General features: G+C 23.3%; 3 protein-coding genes across 3 annotated transcripts; all 3 read left to right on the top strand.

Moving 5' to 3' along the window:
• The first annotated feature begins 875 nt into the window (after window positions 1–875).
• Window positions 876–4,724, top strand: LOC105361559 (ras-responsive element-binding protein 1). Its single transcript, XM_011498779.1, has 2 exons — window positions 876–2,354; window positions 4,008–4,724. The coding sequence occupies exons 1-2, from the start codon at window positions 935–937 to the stop codon at window positions 4,691–4,693; spliced, it is 2,106 nt and encodes a 701-aa protein (XP_011497081.1). The 5' UTR covers window positions 876–934; the 3' UTR covers window positions 4,694–4,724.
• Window positions 4,725–15,410: 10,686 nt separating this feature from the next.
• LOC105361557 (ankyrin repeat and LEM domain-containing protein 1-like) lies at window positions 15,411–17,010 on the top strand. The gene is made up of 4 exons (XM_011498778.1): window positions 15,411–15,642; window positions 15,718–15,879; window positions 16,408–16,561; window positions 16,932–17,010. Exons 1-4 carry the CDS (start codon window positions 15,551–15,553, stop codon window positions 16,941–16,943), a joined length of 420 nt encoding a protein of 139 aa, XP_011497080.1. The 5' UTR covers window positions 15,411–15,550; the 3' UTR covers window positions 16,944–17,010.
• Window positions 17,011–18,123: 1,113 nt separating this feature from the next.
• LOC105361713 (ankyrin repeat and LEM domain-containing protein 1-like) lies at window positions 18,124–19,780 on the top strand. Its single transcript, XM_011498964.1, has 3 exons — window positions 18,124–18,133; window positions 18,255–18,609; window positions 18,892–19,780. Exons 1-3 carry the CDS (start codon window positions 18,124–18,126, stop codon window positions 19,778–19,780), a joined length of 1,254 nt encoding a protein of 417 aa, XP_011497266.1.

The following is a 19,780-nucleotide window of genomic DNA, read 5'->3' as shown; positions in this document are numbered from 1 at the left end:
ATATTTAATTATTTATATTGAGTTGCACTATTTATAATATTTTTGCTGTGTTGTTTATTAATAAAATTAAATTTATTATAATAAAATAATTTCCTTAATTTCTATTTAATTTAATATCAGTTTAGATATTAAAACGAAGAATTAACATAAAGCTTAGAAAAGATAAATTTCTTTTATATCTAAGCATTTATTTGTGGGTTTACATTAACTATAGAAAAACTACTTTGTGTATTGATAATTTTTTATTTCTTATTCATGTTTTCATAGAAAAATATATGAAAAAAAATTAAATAAAATTCATTTATTGTATATCTAATAATTTCATATGATTAGTAATTAAAAATTACGTGAGAGTAATATGTTCTTCTAGCATTGTATAAAAGTATATTTTATACAACTATATATTATATGTTTAATTGTATGTTTAATGTCATAATTATGGAATTTTAAAAATCTAAGTAATATAAAACTAAATTGAATGTATATTTTATTGTATTCTGATCGTATATAACAAAAATGTTGATTTAAGACTTATTAGGCTTACTATAAAGCTCATTTCTTTATGTACATATATAGAAAATCATAATATAATACATTATAGTATTGTATATTATATTGTTCTGATATAAATTTTACATATTGATACTAATAACTTTTTTATTTTCTTTTACAGATTAAAAAATATAAGATCTTTACAAGGATTTAAAATTAATACATATAAAAAAATAATATAAGAAAATCATATCAATTCGCTCCAACGAATTTCATAGTAATGTAATAAAAAATCAAAAGAAATTAAAAACTAAAAATTTATTTGATTTTATACATATAAATAAGTATAAATAAATATAAATAAATAAGTAAATAAATAAATATATAAATAAATAAATATATATATATATGCACCTGCGTATATGTGCATACACATATACTGATGCAAATGGATCTTACCGAAGCATTTGCGCCGAACCAGGCAGGAGGTACTAGTACTAATGAAAAAACGACGGATTACTTCGACTTCGTTGTATCTCCTCCTCCACACTGCACCAATACAGATGGTACAGTTGATGACGATAGTTTTCTGCAACGAACAGACAGAGCAACAATAAATTATCTTAGCGACACGCGGATTCACGATGGTTTTATTAAAGAAACTAATAATAATACCCTTACAGCTCTTCCACCAGTATCAACGATTACTGGATCACTGGGCCATATCAATCATCACAATCATCATCGTAGTACCAGAAATCACGAATGTCAACTAACGAATAATGATCCTATAACTGTAGATCATACAGCCCAGGACTGTGATTATTGGGTTTCGGATGATAGTAAGGAACAAACTTGTAATATACTTCTTGAAGATCTTAATAAATATTGTTGGTCTTCGCCAACATCATCTTCTAACGATCAAAATCCTGGTCTTCTTATACAACGCAGGGACATACCATTAAGTGACTCACTTCAAATACATCAACAACATTGCATAAATGACGATCGTCAGAACACGGATGGCGCCATATACACGCTAACCGTACTTAAGAGTGAACCTAATTCGATGGACGGATTAGAATGTTGTAAAAGTCCAACTGGCGGTGTGGGGAGCGATGGGTGGTCACTGCGACCAAATCATTTGGATTTAGACGCAATCTTAAATATGGAAAGCAGTGTCAATATTAGTGCAAGTGGAGAAGCTACAGGTACCGATAATGTTGTCGTTAGCACTGATCGTGACAATGATCGATCGATATGTGTTATAGCAAACGGTGCTGCAGTGAATAAATTCACTGGTGTAATGACATCACAATATGCGACGGAAGATCAAACGGTTTTCGGTATGACACTAAAAACAGAGCCGGGTGACAATAATAATGATTGGAAACTCTCTGATCGAAATAGTGTGCAAAATGCGGTAACAGTTACAGAATCTGCCGCTGAAAGTTTATTGAGAAATGCTCTTCAAGGCAAATTATATTCTGGTGCAGTAACATCAACATCCTTAACAAGTGCATCGACTGTAAGGATGCTGGGAGAATCTCGAGTAGGAGTACAAGAAAATCAAGATGAAGAAATGCATGGTTGCACAGATGACCTATTACTTTCTCAATTAGATGTCGATACAGCTTATAGAACTAGTAATTACGAAAAGCTTAAAAATATAGCCAATGAGGTTGTAGAATCGTATTGTAATTTGGAACCAGTGTGCAATGTATCAGCAACGACAGTCATGTACACACTTGATCCAACTAGTGGCAGTCTCGGAACAATAACACTTCCTGCAGATTTGTCACAGGTAGGCACAGTGACCGTTGTGACGACCGCTTCTCCCCAACAGGATGCTGTACATCAAGGTTGGTGTATCTTTTCTAACACGGTATTTTTCTTCTCTCTTTCTCTTGTAAATTAAAGGATAAAAAAATTCGTCAGAACTAACAATTTGATAAGGTAATGACCATTAAATTCTATAAAAGTAAACCAATTCTATTTTTACATAAGACTGATAATTATTCAGAAAATTTTAAAACATTACCATTACAATCATTAAATAAAAATAAATAGATAAACTTTTATTTGATTAATCTATTTATATTCAAATTGTTATTCAAATTCTTATGTTCTTTTATAATTATTTAAATGTTGTTGTTATTAAAGAATTTCTGTTATAATTATATAAATTTTGTTATAATACTTGTAAAGTTCATAATATTCAAACAAATTATTTGACATGGAAATTCAATTAAAAATTGTCTTTTAATTACTTAAAATTTCTATTTATTATCTCTTGCAGAATTGTACATGAACACATACAGAATGTTAAATAAATATTGGTAGATATATTTTTATATAAGCCCTGGTATCTTCATTTGTAAAAAAATATGAATAATAATTATATACTTATTCGTTAATATTATCAATTCATATATATGAAATATTGCTTACTTTGAATATTCAATTATATTTTTATTTATACACATTTATTTACACCCTTTTCAATACTTATACATATAATAAAATATTTTATTTCATTATGAAATTTGTACAATTTTAATATGCTAGCAGTTTAATTAATAAAATATATTATTGTTATACGTATATATTTATATATGTATATTATTGTTCTTATCTTTGTGATGCACAGTCAACATTATTCTTCAGATTTATGAATACTATCGTATTCAAATTTTAGCATTGGACCTACCCGAGTATAACTAAACTTATCTTACAAATGCAATAAGCTGAATTATTCGAGTCAGTCAAAACATACAGTGTATCATGTAAACAGAGTATGAGTATTAATATATTCTACATGCATGTATAACTTTATAGCACTTATAATAAATTGAATGCAAAATCTTACAGTGATATTCAATAAAACCATATAGCAAACACTAATGGCGACTGTTTCATTAAAGAGAACAACTACACTATATGTTCTGATTAGAAATTTCAATTGTTTTATTCTAGTCTATATAATTCAAATTCATCAGTTTTAATCAATGTGTAATCAAATAATCAAAACATGTTACCAAATTTATTATATGTACATATAATAAATTTAATTAATTATTTTATATTTTAATAGTTAAAAATATTTATATATATATTATTTAATATCCTATAATAATAGTATTTGTGCTAAGTCAATTTTAGAAAAATGAAATATTTCCTTGATCATATTTCAATGTTATAATGGAATTTATTATTGTTCAAATAAAATTTAAGGACAAAAAGTTATATATTTTATTACAATTTTTATTAAATATATTAAGTATAACTTTTTAAATAAATATTTAAACGTGTATATATATAATATTTTTTGTTTTATTATTATATATTACTAATAATATTCATTCAATATTTAATAAAACTATTTAATGATTAATTAAGTAAATTAATAATAATAATATCATAATAATAATAATTAGCTGAATAAATTTCAACTACAATTCGTTAACTTAATTTTTTTTCAGTAAAATTATAATTTATCATCAATGGTTTTACAGATTCTAGACATGCAGATACGCAGTCACAATCAATTAATAATCAGCGTCAATCGACAACTAGTAATCAACTCCAAGGTAATACCAGTGGTAATCGAGCACCAGGGACTAAATCGCCAAAAAAATATGTACGCAAAGTGAATCGCACCTCGGCTATTGGAACATCAAGTGCTACCAATTCCAGTGCAATCATTACTAGCTCATCACAAATTACGTCAGGAAGCGGAGCTATAATTGGTTCACCAGCAAATGTTCAGCAACGTAAGGAACGATCTTTGCATTACTGTAGTATTTGCAGTAAAGGCTTCAAGGATAAATATAGCGTTAATGTCCACATAAGAACACATACCGGTGAAAAACCATTCGCTTGTTCGTTATGTGGAAAAAGTTTTCGGCAAAAGGCACATCTTGCCAAACACTACCAAACTCATGTTACCCAAAAGCCAAGCGTCGCAACAGCAGCTCAAGCAGTGGTGGCTACAGCCAATAGCAAGAGCAGTAACAATAATAATACTAGTGGTAGTAACAATAGTCGAGCAACAAACAGCACTAATAGTAATTCAACAAGCTCCAGGAGAGCACCAAGTCCTACTATAACAGATCTGCAGGTTCCTGGCGTCCAGCAACAACAGCAAATATGTGCAACTAATTCCCCTATTGTACCAGCTACTCGTAATCACTCCAGCTAGCTTTCATTTATCTCACTTCTTTTTCGTTTAGTTTTTATACGCTTTAGCATCAATATCTTAATTATATTTAATGATTCTTTGATTAAGAATCGGCTTATATAAAACTGAAAAAATTCAACTGTATTCAAAATGAATAAATTCAATCCTATAATATCAGTTGTCATGATTAATCTTTATAGATTTACTAAAGTATTAATTCATTTTACAAAATTATGTTATTAGCTTACTTAGTGATTTATTTAGACAGTTAAACTTAACTAAAATAAAATTTATTGCAATAACGTTTTGCAGCTTAAGTTAATAATCATAAAATAAATTAAAATTAATTAGTGACTTATTTTATTTTTTATAAATTTTAGAAAGAAATTTTTTATCTTGAAAAATAATTTTTCATTATGTTATTAAACTGTTAATAAGAAATTAAATTAGAAACCTAATGTAAATATTCTAAGTAAATATACATGTATACAAAAAAACTAGTAAAGTGATATTAAATATAATTTGTTCATTAATTATAAAATTTAAATCTAATAAAATATTTTAAATGGCTGACTGATATTTCTTTATTGGTAGCAAAATTTATTAATAGATGAAATATCAAACCTATAATAATTACAAATTAAATATACTTCAATTTATAAAACAAAAGTATGCATTTTTAAAAGTTTTTTTATACTAATTATATAATATTTGTATAATTTTAAAAATTTATTAAAGTATTTATTAAAAATAAAAATTCATTAAGGATACAGTTGAAGTAGATTAAAAATTATTAAAATTTAAAAAATTAATTAGAGTATAATAGACTTGAGCCTATGAAAAACTGCAAGATTTCAGTACAAAAGTAAAATAATTACGTATTTTTAATATGTTATTTTATACGTAGTTGATATTCTTGTAGTTTGAATAAAAATCCTTTATTGTCTATTAAATAAACTTACATAAAGCTCAAAATAGTTTAACATGCATTGGATGACATGAATTGACATAATGAAAGTTCTTTTTTGCTTTACTCCTTTCACATAGGCACGTAATACACAAATATTTTTTGTCATTATTATTCGTAATAGATTTCGTAATAGATTTTATATACACTGCTTTACGATTACGATGATTGTACAATTTTCATTCAGTTATAGAAAAGAGACAATTGTCATCCAATACTAACAAAACAATATTACAAAAGGATAACGAGACAACAAATAAAAAGTTATATTATAAGTATACAATATACGCTATAAATTATAGTGCATGAGATTTTATATCAATATTTTATTGTGAGATTAATTAAAATTAAAGTGTTACAAAAAATCGTCCAAATACTTATGTACAAATTTAAGAAAGGTGAAGGTATAATAATTAAGTGAATATAATGCAAATAGGCACAGTGTTCCTACGATTTATTAGTCGATTCTTAAAAATGGGCGATGAAAAATGCCGAGCATTGTATTTACAATTATATGTATGAACAAATTATGAAAAAAGTCGTAAAATAGGATAACGACTACTCCTTATGTAAAACATTTTTTTATATTTTTTTCATTTTATTATAAATATTTTGCATTTTCACCCATGTCGTTAAAATTTTAAGAAGCTTAATCGCTATCTTATCAATTCCTGCAAAATACTCTAATTTTACATAAAGCACGCTTTAGGTTTATTGGCTTTTAATATTTCTATTAATTTTAGCAGATTAGATTTTAAATATGTGACGACTTTTTTATATCTATATATACTTTGTATTTTAATTTACTATTCATCTTAAATTAACTAAACAATAGCATAATCTGTGATTTAGGTATGTATGCGACGATTGCGGAAGCAAGCATCTGAGATGATATTTTTTGATAAATCAAATCACAAATTTGTATGTATATTTAAAAACATAAATAGAAACTTTATAATAGGTAATATTTGTTAAAAATATTTTAAATATTTGTTACATCAAAATTTAAATAAAGGAATTAAAATTTGTTATAATTTTAATATACCAATAAATCTAATATGATTACTTGATTTTATTTCCAACAACATATAAGTAGTTGGGTATATATCTTTTTTATAAATTTGTAAACTACGGCTAGTAACGTAATTAGTTTTTTCGATCTATATTTTCATCTAAAACTCATGCTCAAATTCAATGATTTATATTTATATTAATTTTACAACAAAATTGTATTTTTTATAATTTTTAAATTTATATTAGTTTGTTAACAATAACCTAAATTACTAGATTGAGTGTTAATTTTTATATAATTTAAATTTATAAATACAGAATTTGTACTCATGTACAAGTCAACTAAAACTTTAATTAAATTATATTTTCAAATGTAACTATTAGAATTTTCAATTAAATTTAAAAAGTAATAAAAAATGTTATTTCCAAATTATAATGTATTAATAATTGATAAACGTAGTATATCAAAACAAATTTGAAGTTTCATTTTAAACAAGCAATTATTTGTATTAAACAAATGAAACATAAAATATTTGCAACCAATAAATCTAGAACGTATAAAAAATAAAAATATGTAAATTATATTTTGTTTCACCATATTCAATCGAACAAAGCTATCTAAAGTGTGTCTCCAAATCTAAAGTAAATTAACTACAAATTTCTTATTGTTTGAGATTTAATATTAAGTTTTATTAGCTTAATATTTTTTCTGTCAATGCACGTTTTACGCTACTTTTTATATATCATTTTAAAGTTTATTATCAGACTCATATAATTATAAAAAGTAATTGATATATTTTAAACTATAGTTATTATTTGTTTAGATAATTATTATATTATACTTTTAAGAGAATAATTAACTATTGAACTTTCAAACAATATTAGATAAAGAAATGCTTATTATAAGTAATGACGAAAACTAATTAATCATTTGAAATATATACAAAAATTGTGTGTGATCAATTGATGAAATGAAATGCGATATGACATATATATAAATATATTTTAGCAGCCAACTCTTCAATTAAAATTGATTGGGAAAAATTGTGTGCAAGTAGTTTAAATTATATAAAATGTAAATAATTCTCATAATATACTTTTAGACTTGAAATATTTGTAATAGTGCAGAAGTAATAATTATTATGAATCTTTTTAATATAGAGACTCGAATCATAATAAAAGATTCATTCGTTCAATGAGTTACCATGGTAACATAGATATAATAGCTTTTCCATTTTTCATTTGTTTATTATTTTTTGCTTTACAAAGTACATTGTTTTTACAGTTTACATTTGTTTGTACAGACGTTTGTCAAGACATTCTATGTCTTTGTCTATGTCTATGTAAGACATTAATTATTGTAATAAAGTACACTTTTTTATTGTGCTTAATTTATGATGAAAAAGATCAAATTATAGGCTGAAACAATGAATTAAAGTCAAATACATTTAACGAATTGAGCGTTCAATACTGTGGCATCTACAGTTTTGACATTTTTTATTTAACCTTCAAAAGAAAATAGAAATAAATAAAAGAATTTTTCATCTAATTATTGATCTCTTTTTATCAGAAATATACTTTAAATGGATAAATTAATAATTGATCTCAAATCTATTTATTTTATAGCATTTATGTATATTTATGCATCTAATATTGAGCATGAATTATTAAATATTTAAAGTAACTTTAAATAAATTATTGTTATATAATTAAAAAATTTTTACTCTATTTTATGCATTTTATATTTGTTTAAATTTTAATTATAATAGTAACTATAAACATAATATTTGAAACAAATATAAATATATTTCTGATTTTTATAATAGATTTTATGTAATTTTCTCTTCTATAATGAGATTTATTTTCATTAAAAAGTATTTAGTTTCTTAATTTATTATTTACATTTTATTTTGAATTAATTACAAACAAAAAATAATGACTAATTCTTCAGTTTTGAAGGCATTCACATGTAAGGTCTGCCTATTTAGTACAAAAAAATCATTATCGTACTTAAATAATACTGTAATCGTAAATAACCTTTGAAATACAACATAATTATATTATATTAATGATTGATATATTAGTTTAAATACAAGAAGAATGTCATTGAAACTACGAACAATAACAATACTCAACAATCATGATGATTTATGAGTATAAATGATGTAATATGTGAATAGTATGAAAATCTAATTTTGTTAAAGAAATCGTAATATATATGTATGTGTGTGTATATGTGTGTTTGTATGATGTATTTATGTACACGCACATATCTATGTATGCATGCGCATGGGCGTGGATGCAAACATATAGATATTTTGAAATTGATACGTATGCATGTATGCGTATATTGCAAATAAAGACTTAATGTATTCATTGGATGATCGGTTGAGTTCTTTTTAATTTAAGTTTAGTGAGTATTGTTTATCCCTAATCGCGCGTATATGTCTAATAGCAATTGTATTTTGTTATTACTTAGTTAAAACTTAATCTCAGTTAAAATATAGTTCTCAATAAGTCCATAGTATTTAATCAGTCTAAATTATTATATTTGATAGCAAGATTTACAATTTAAATAAATATCTATTATATATGAAAAAATTATGGATACATAAAAAAATTTATTAAAAAATTAATTTAAAATGTATTTGTGTTAATGCATTATATATATGCGGAATGATAAAAACAATCATTATTCATAACGGCTATAATATTATTTTATCTTAAATAAAAAACAAAATTTTTAATAAAATCGAATCGAATAAAAAACTTGTATTATATAAATAAATAATTTATTTTTAACTAAAATAAATTCAGTTCATTCTTTTTAATGGTATATATATGTATGTACTAATGAAAAGTAATTAAAATTTGTTCAAATCATCTCATTTATCTATTGAAAGTAAAGTAAACTTAATAATATTTATATGTTACAAAAGACTAAACTGTAATTTTAAGATCTTACTAATCCAAATACCATTATTAGTATTAATACTACATTCATTTTTAGTTTTAAAATTTCATATCTATCATAAAGCCACGAAAATTTGCTATACATAAATCTTTTTAAGTACGCTTATGGATAAACATATTTTTTGTAATGTATTTAATATTTACGTACATAACTATGAATAAATTAGAATATCATAATTTGCATGCACTTCTTGCTAATAAATATATAAATTTAGTGCATGAATATATACTTTATGCCCATATCATGTTTAGCCAAGAAATACGTGAATTGACTTTATCCAATAAATTAATTTATGACATGTTTTAAAAAGGATATATAATGAACAATGTAAAAAATTTCTGCAAATTCATTAAATCTAATTTTTTTAAGTAATGAAGTACATTATCATATATATTCAAAAATTTTATGAGAATATATCATACAACAATATATTTAAATTAAGATGTCATCAGTTATATTAATTAAATTAATTAGGTAATCAATTATGTTACGTAGTTAAAAACAATTATATAGAATTTTTAAATCCATAAATGTATGAGGTACATTTCATTGTTAAGTTATGTAAGTTTAAAATTATATTCTATAAATATATGAATATAATGATGTATTCATGAATGATCCACTATTGCGATTAATATCCATCCAATTCAATGCAATAACGAAAAGATGTATGTATTATTTTTGTACGTACTTTTAATAAAAAAATGTATGCCTTTTATATATAATATTGTTATAAATTATTTTTATTTGTAATTATTCTGTATTTTATTATCAAAAGTAATTAAAAATAATTTGTATAATAAAGAAAATTAAGTTTTAATTACTAAAGGGTCTTCAATAACTATTATATACGTAGCATAATATTAATATGTATCTAATACTTAAAAACTCTGCTTCATATTCTTTGACATTCATTGTAAGATTTTAGCACAATTATCACTTTTATTAAGTTAATATGTGACAACGTTGCTTATATTTTTTATTATCTAGGTATCTGAATCAATTATTAAAGATATATTCAGTCTTATTGGCAATATCGCGCTTCCTTCCGTTATAAACAGAATATTTGTTTGATTTTTTCTCTTTTTTTACTGGTTAAAATAACACTAACTTCCCGCTTCCAAGTGTTATTAAGGATTTGAACAAGATAAACATTAATATATGTTACAATTTCAGATGTGCAACCGTATTGCTAATGCGTAACCTAATGTTTATGTGAGAAAATAGATTGCGATACTTTGCTTGCAATAGCTGAAGAATAATATTTAAGGATCATTTATAGTTCATAGTTTCTACAAATTAGCTGAAGTTAAGCAGCTAAATTTGTCCATACTTTATCTCGGCTGTTACGATTATTTTTTTTAATAAGTACTTTCAAATGAATAGATAAGAATTAAGTTGTAAATTCATATAAGCGAGTAAAACATTTTTTAATCAAAATCTTTTTCTTTTATTTTCGCACAATTTCTTTTAATTTTATCGGAGATTCTCAAATATGTAACTTAAATATCTTAGAATTCTGGAAAATTATTATAAATGAAAAAATTAAATAAAACATTAAACTTAATTTTAAATAATTTCATATTTCATTCTTTTGCCTTTTTTACATATCAAGATTATTTTTTATATAAATTTAATGTCAATAGAATATAGACAATTTAATATTGTGATATATATTATAGTGAAACAAAATTTTAGGAGAAAAATACGAAAAGATGGCTAAGCTTTACAAAAATTAAAATTATATTGATCTCATACATTTTTTAAAAACACATTGTTATTTGATTTTTTTATTATATTTTTATATCAAATTGTAGTTATATTTAATAAAATTATTAAAAAATCAAATTATTCGGAGGTTAATAATATAATTATAAAATATATAACTGGTTAGTATTATTAAATGAGGGTGTCTTATTATATTTTTTATATAAAATTAGCTATGGGATATCGTACTTATTATGTCGAAAAACAGTTAAAAAATATATTAAAATGAGAATAAATTTTTTTAATTTAAATTACAAAGCATGCATAAAAAAGTAGTTTTGGTTATTGAATTTGAATACTATTCTATCTAGTTCATGAAACTCAATTTGTTAACTTCATTCAATAGTGCTGAGTATTTGTATCGATTGGTAGTTTCAAGTTAATTTAATGTACATTTTTTAATATTGTATTTGTTTACAATTTTATAAACATTTTGTTTTTATAATACGATTATTTTTAATATTTTTATGTACATTTAGATATATTAACCATTGAAATTTTTAAAATTATTAAATCTTTTGTAATGAAATACATTTATTCTTTTTTCTGTGCCTTCTATATACAATTACTATCTATCTATCTCTTCCACTTGAATACGTTTTTTTAAAACATTTATTTATTTTGTCGAAATGTACCAAATCAATAATAATCATAAATGTATAAATATAACTAATTAACCTCGTCGATTATAACTTATTATTTTTACGAAACCTTGTTCAAAGATAAGATGTTCCGCTCAAACAATACAGAGTTAAAATAGTATAGATAATTCTAAAAATCTAGTTTTTTATAAATTAAGGTAAGAATACATTTAATTACATAATAATTTTTCTGAATTTTTAACATTTCATTAATTTTATTGTAGTATATAGATTTTTTTAATACTCTGATTAATGTAAGAAATGTTTTGAACTATCAAAACGTTTGGCCTTGCTCCTAGTTTTCTAAGCCGAAAAAACAAATCTGAATATCTTAATTTATAATTCAAATAACTTCATTCCGATTTCTAATTCGAATGTTCTTTCTTTTTTATTCTGGTAATAAATTTGCATTACTATATTCTTCTCTCACTTTTCGAATTTTTTTAATTCTATTTTACTGCTAAATATTTTGTTCAAGTTTTAAAATTTTACATTAATTAAAAATTTAATTTAATAGAAATTTTTATGTAATACAAATTACCAATTAAAGATATTATTATAATATTCGTAAAAGATTGTGATGTTTCCTATTTTTATTATTTAAACAAAGTTTTGAATAAAAACTCGGACATAATTTCAAAAACATTGAAACAAAAATAAATAAAAAAAGCTATTTCCCACATATCACAAAAAAGTTGGAAGTCAAAGTAATTGTAAATATATAATATATATTATTCCATAATAACTCATTCCGTATTTAGTGAAAATTACATCTTTTCAATATTGAAAGCAAAAAATCTTTAATTTCGTTTGCAGTCTCATTCACTAAAGTTACCTGTATAATATATGTCTTGTGTACAACATCTGTAAAACAACTTTATCCATTAAGAAATCCCAATATTTAAGATATTATTGAACAAAAAATTGATAAAATAACTTTTAATTCAAGTCAATTTAACTTTTTATAAATCCACAATTAACAAAAGTATTAAATTTCTAGTCATTTTGCAAAGTCATTTTTCAGAATACTAATTTGATTAACAGGATTTATAAATTTATAAAATAAAATTATATGAGAAAGAATGTATACATATTAAAAAATGATTGGTAAGCTAATTTTAATTTTTATTCAAATGTTAAAAAACTATTTTAATGGCAGTATGTTAGCACTATGGTTATGTCATTAACATCGCACCGATTAGACTTATTTTAAATAAGCTGCGATTTAAAATATGAAATAGAAGTGGGAATATTGATAACTTTAGGTATTTAAGAAATAAAAAGCTTGCCCACAAAAAGCATTTGTTTTTGCAAGCCCAGACTTCATGACAAAAAGATCTGTATATAAGAATTATGCTAAATATTTATATATATAAAAGAAATATTTTCACACAGAATAAAATATAACAGTAAATTTAACACAACAGTTATGAATTTCGATGAAAGCCAGATAATATACATATTAAGACCACTATATTTAAACACATTTACTTATACTTACTCATATATTTATTAACATATGCGATTATAAGACGAAAAATGTTACAAGAAAAGCAACACTCGGAATATAAACATATTTTTACGACAAATATCAAATGCATATTATTATTGTAATCTTGTATGGCCCAGAAATTATAAACAAATTACAGGTCATAATTTAATTTCAATTTAAATATCTGTCGAATTTAACTATCAATAATATAATAACTAGTAGATATTAATTGTAAATTATGCAAGACATTTGTGTATATATAAAAAAAAAAATTTTATTTGTGTTTAATTACTTATAATATTCAGTTTTTATTAAATAATTGATGTTAAAAGAACATGCTAAAGTAGAACCAGCAACAATGCATGCTACACTTCATATTATTACATCACGAACTTAATTCTGTACTTACTTCGGAGTGAGGAGAAATTTATTAAATAAATATGACTATAAAATGGAAAGGAAACATTTGTATTATAACGTACAAGCATGGGAGACAAAATTTCTTTTAATTTTAATAAGTTAATTATAATTAGTGGAATCATTTAATATACTTGTTTTACTACGGTATCAAAACACGTAATGATAAAAAATTCATGAAAAATCGACATAAAGTTAAAACTTGGACTAAAAACAACACGAGCATGGAGCTTCTGAAGGAAAAGGTACATGCAACTGCTGTATAACACAGAAAATGAAAAAAGTCCATCAACTTTAAGGTAAAAGTGAAACAGTGTTCAAATTTTAAATATTTTACATACTTCAATAATGGTACAAAAAAGCAAACAAGGGACTAAATTTGTTATCCCTTCCTTAATGCTAACCCATAATTGGAAAAAGAGTAACCAGTGCAGAAGATTATGTACCGGAGAGTGTAGTATATTAATAAGATCATCATTCAGTATGCTCAAAGTTAAAAAATTATACATAATCGAATATGGATATTATTTGCTACGAAAGTGCTTTTCTAACTTATACATGTATTAGCGTATATTTAAAGATACACGTTTATTAAAAATTAATCGTGAATAATTTAAAAACTCTTAAATTATTATTTCTTGAAAGCAACATATTTTCTGAATCTTTATTTTTTTCTAGTTCATGACTAATAACAGATTATAATTAAATTAATATTTAATCAAATTAGTTTAAGAATTAAATAATTGCATAATACATTACAAATTTAATCATAACTGAATTGTTTCACATTATATTATTCTTAATTTTAGAAATTTCTTTATAATTTAGAATTCACACAAAGAATTTTGTTGTAAAGCGTCAGACTTTTCATAACAAAAGAATTTTTCTACAATAATTACGAAATTTCAATTACGAATTTTGTTTTACGAGAAAATTTTTATTTAAAATTGAAAAGATATCTTTATAAAATTAAAAATTCTAATTTATTATAAACTAATTTAATAAAGATTTAAATTTATATATTCCTGTATATTAAATAAAAAAGTAATAGTTTTAAATGGAATGATTTTGTGACCAAATTTTTATGAATATTCAGGTTGAATTTTTTATTAGTAATACGTATGCAAATGTAATAAATAATATAGAATTACCAAGAGTTATTCTATTAATTTATATTTTATGATTATTTTATATATTCATTGTTAATATCATTTCAAAAATATTCAATTATATGTACTAGTAAAAATTATTCTGAGTTCATATAATAGTAGTTCTCATTTTGATTCAGATTCTCTACTTAATTTTTTGTGAAACAAAATTTGAAATAGGATACATACAACAGCCAATCGTTACAACTTATCAACGTATAGAATCCAAAAAACTGTCGACATTGCTGAGCTCTCTTATGGAAGATATGAAAAATGAACTAATGAATAGTGGGTAGTAAACATAATTAAATATTGATTGTTTATGTGCGTTTGAAAAATGTTCCATTGATGTTAATCAAATGAACTTAATTATCTAAATCAATGAATATATAAAATTATTTGGAAAAACTTCATATATTAGAAGTTAAAAAAGCCCTACAGTTATTTAAAGGTAGAAAAAAATGAGCTCTTCATTATTTTTGACATTAAAAGACAAAGGAGACTTACATTTAGCATCTTCTCTATGTGATGGACTTGAAGATAACGATATAAAGTAAGTTTTATTTCTTAGTTTATAAATATATTAATATGATATAAATTTATATTAGATTCATTCTCTATCTTACAGACAAGTGACGATTCTTTTGAAAAATAAAAAAGCAAATCCAAATGTCTTTATGCCATTGAATGGCATTACTCCATTTCATCTAGTTATAGGTAATGACTCTGAAGTTTTTGCTGAAGATGCAACTAAATTGTTTTTACAATATGGAGGAGATCCAAATGTTAAGTATGTATTATTAATTAATAAATAAATCAATCAATCAAAAGCTTGTATTAATATAAATATTTATATTGAATTAAATTTAAATGATTGCAGTATAAAAAATATAACACTGTCTGATTGACAATTATAAATATATTTTAAACTAAAATAAGTTTAATTAAATAAAATTTAATTAAATTCAATTATTTTATGACTTGTAATTACTATAAATTTTTATTTATAAAAAATTTATGTTTTACCTTTTTTGAAAAATTTTTACGACATTAAAAAATGTTTAAATTATAATTAAATATAAATGTTTTGTAATATTTAATTATAATTTACATGTTCATGGAAATATTTATATTTTATGTTAAAAAATATTTTTTAAACAGATATTTAGAAATATTTATCATATTTTAATTATTAATTTTAATCATAGCTTATCAATGTATAATATGTATAAATAATTTATAAACTAATAATATAACAATATTTTTAACATAGACAAATTTATAAATAATTAACAATTGATGTTTATTAATGATCTAGATCTGCTGATGCTATGACACCAGTTCATATAGCTGCAGCATGGGGAAGAGCTAAAATTCTTGAGCTTTTATTATCCAATGGGGGTGATCCACATGCTCTTGATTCAGATAACTGTTCTCCATTTCATTATGCATTTCAAGAAGAACATTATGAGGTTGTATCTATACTAAATAAATACTGTATCAATAAAAATAATAAAGGTGAACAACGAAAATTCAATCTAAAATTAGGTAAACTGAAAAATATAGTAAATATTAAGTTACAGTTGATAAGGATTATTTAAAAGGGTAATTATTTATAAGGGTAATTTATAAGGGTAATTTAAAAAATATATATGTGCTATAAATATATGGTATATATTTATACAATTTCTTGTAAATTAAAATATGAACTACAACTATTCTGATTCCACTTTTAATAATTTATAATTTTTATAATTGTAATTTAATAATTTATAAAGAGTAACTAATATTTTAATTAATAATTGGCTAAGTAATAGTAAAAGTAGTTTAATTATTTTTCAGATAAGATTATAATTAATAATGGTGATATATTAGGGGAATACCTTATGCAGGATAAGCAATTATTTGATAGTTCTTATAATATCTCTTCTTCATTTAGTAATAATTGTGAACATTCTAAAATTAATTTAAAAGGCTGTATATCAGAAAATGATGCAGCAGATACAATCTTATTAAGCACTGATTGTATTACTATTAGGAAATATCAAAGAAAAAGAGCTATAATGAATAGGACTAAACATATGCATATTAGTGCTAGAAAGGAAAATAATTTTGATTTTAGTAGAAAGAATGCAGAGGATGAAAAGTATTCAGTAAATGAAATTAATTTTCAATTATCAAATTCATCAAATAGAAGCAAAGTACATAGAAATGATACAGAATTGAAAAATGATAAAAATCATTATTTGGTTAAGTATAACACAAAATTGTCAAAAAGAAAACAAATTACAAAGTCTTTTAATAGATCAAAAAAATGTGAACATTTAAAATTCTATAAAAAACATACTACTAATAAACAAAATCATACATTAAAAATAATATTGCAGCATAACCATCTACCATATTTTAAAAATCATAAACATATATCTTATATGAATAAATGGTTTCATGAACCAATAATAAGCAAATCACCAAATTTAGCAATAAGTAGTTGTTTATATGATAAAAAGAAAACATTAAAAAGTTCAATTTATCAAAAAAAGTCGCCGAAAATTCAACCAAAATCGTCAGCTGCAATTATGTCAAACAAAATTAGATGTAGTACTTCTAACATTTGTAATATTTGTAATAAGCACACACCAATTCATCTACTGTCAAGCTTAAACAGGTATGAGTCAAATATATACAACTCAAATAAAACTAATTGGAATGAAAAAATATCTAAATTAATTATTTCTATCAAACACAAACATGATTTTTCAAGGAAAATTGCTACTGCTAAAAAGCCTAAGAATGTAAACCATCTAGATTGTATGTTCAGTGAACCTACAGCATCAACTCCTTTAATTCTTGAGAATAATAAAAACATACAAGAAATTGAAAGTAAAATGACAGATTTAAATAAATGTATGTATATCAATAATGAAGACAATTTGTACAAAGAGAATACTTTAAATATATTTGATTCTGAAATATTTAAAAAGAGAAATAAATACTTTTTTACTTTCCGAAATAAGTTACCTAAACTATTATCATGGTCTCAAGTAAGATCTGGGATTGAAATTATTGATTCTAACATTACATCAAACTCCAATTTAAGACTCAATAAAGAAGAAAAGGATGTAGATTTAAATCAAACGATTTTTTATTCTTTTTCACATATAGAATCAATGACTGAAAAAGTTATAGAAAAACAAAATTTTCAAAATTTTGATAATCCTAAAGAATCTTCTGATAGCTTACAATATTTAAAAAACTTTCCATTATTAAAATCAAAGAATAGTTTTTCAGAAGCTAAATTTGACAGTTATAACAAAAATAAGTATATAGAAAATAAAGAGAATATAAATATTAGATCATTATTGTCAGAAGCTAATAAAATCTCTTATAGAAATAAATATTCATCTCATAAACATTTTGATTTAGGAACGTCTTTCAGTATGGAAACAGAATATAAATATAAAGATCCTGAAAAAGATCTTGTTTTACTTGAAAGAAGCCTCTGCATCTCACCCTTTGAGTAAGAACTTTCACTTTTAATATATTGAGCTGGAATTAAATAGCAATACAAATTACTGTTATAAATTTTAAAATGTATATAAAGATAAAATTTTATTTATATTTAACATCTAAAAAAATATATATATGCTGTATTAAAATCGGTTTATCCTTACAGTCTTCGTTTTAATTAAAAACCAACATTTTAAAGATGTGTTATTCTACATTTTCTTTAATTTACTTTCCATAAATTACTAAAATAATTAACGTTAAAATATAAACATTAAATATTACAATATTTCAGTATATCTAGCATGAATAATTCATTCCATTCGTGTACCACTGCCAAATCTGAATTACTTAAAAAAAATATATACTTATTAGACAATAATACATTACGTGAGAGATTAAAGAATCTTGGTGAAAATCCAGGACCTATAACAAATAGAACTTATCACTTATATTTGAAATACCTTCACAAATTGGAAAACCAACAAAGAAATTTTATGCATTTAAATTCTATTTCAAAGGCTTATATTAAATATTTAAATAATATGGGTAGAGAAAAAAAAATGCTAAAATTTTCACGACTTTCTACAGAGTGGATTAAAAAATTAGATGATTTTGAAGCTATTGAACAAAAAGTTTTTCAAGAATTTGTTAACCCTACCCCATCCCATAAATGGCGTGAGGGTAATAGTAAAAATTCTTTTAACTATCTCCTACTTGATCCACGAATTACAAATAATTTTCCTCAAAGGGCTAGTAAGCTTACCTTGTCAGAAAAATGGGAAATTTTTCTATCAGCTATTTTTTATGTAGGTAAAGGTAAACAGTCTAGACCATATGCACATCTTTATGATGCTTTCAAGTTGTGGGTCTCTCATGATCAACAAAATTTTATAAATATGAAAATTCAAAGAATTTTAGATATTTGGAATGATGGAAAAGGAGTCATTGTTTTACACATTTTCCAAAATACTATTCCAGTGGAAGCTTATACAAGAGAAGCTGCAATGATAGAGATGTTAGGAACACAAAAATTAGGAAATTGTAAGCGTGGTGATTACTATGGAATTGTGGCAACTTGGAAAAAAAGAGAAAAATATGAATTGGGTAAATACTTACTGTTCAAAGCATTACAAATATTATTAGTAGAAGGAGAAAGACAAATTTTTCCTGATAATTTGTAA

This window comes from Ceratosolen solmsi, unplaced genomic scaffold (genome assembly GCF_000503995.2).
Source record: "Ceratosolen solmsi marchali unplaced genomic scaffold, CerSol_1.0 scaffold30, whole genome shotgun sequence".
Taxonomy (NCBI): Eukaryota; Metazoa; Arthropoda; class Insecta; order Hymenoptera; family Agaonidae; genus Ceratosolen; species Ceratosolen solmsi.
Note: the sequence above shows the minus strand (reverse complement) of the source record. Positions and strands in the feature narration are given on the sequence as shown.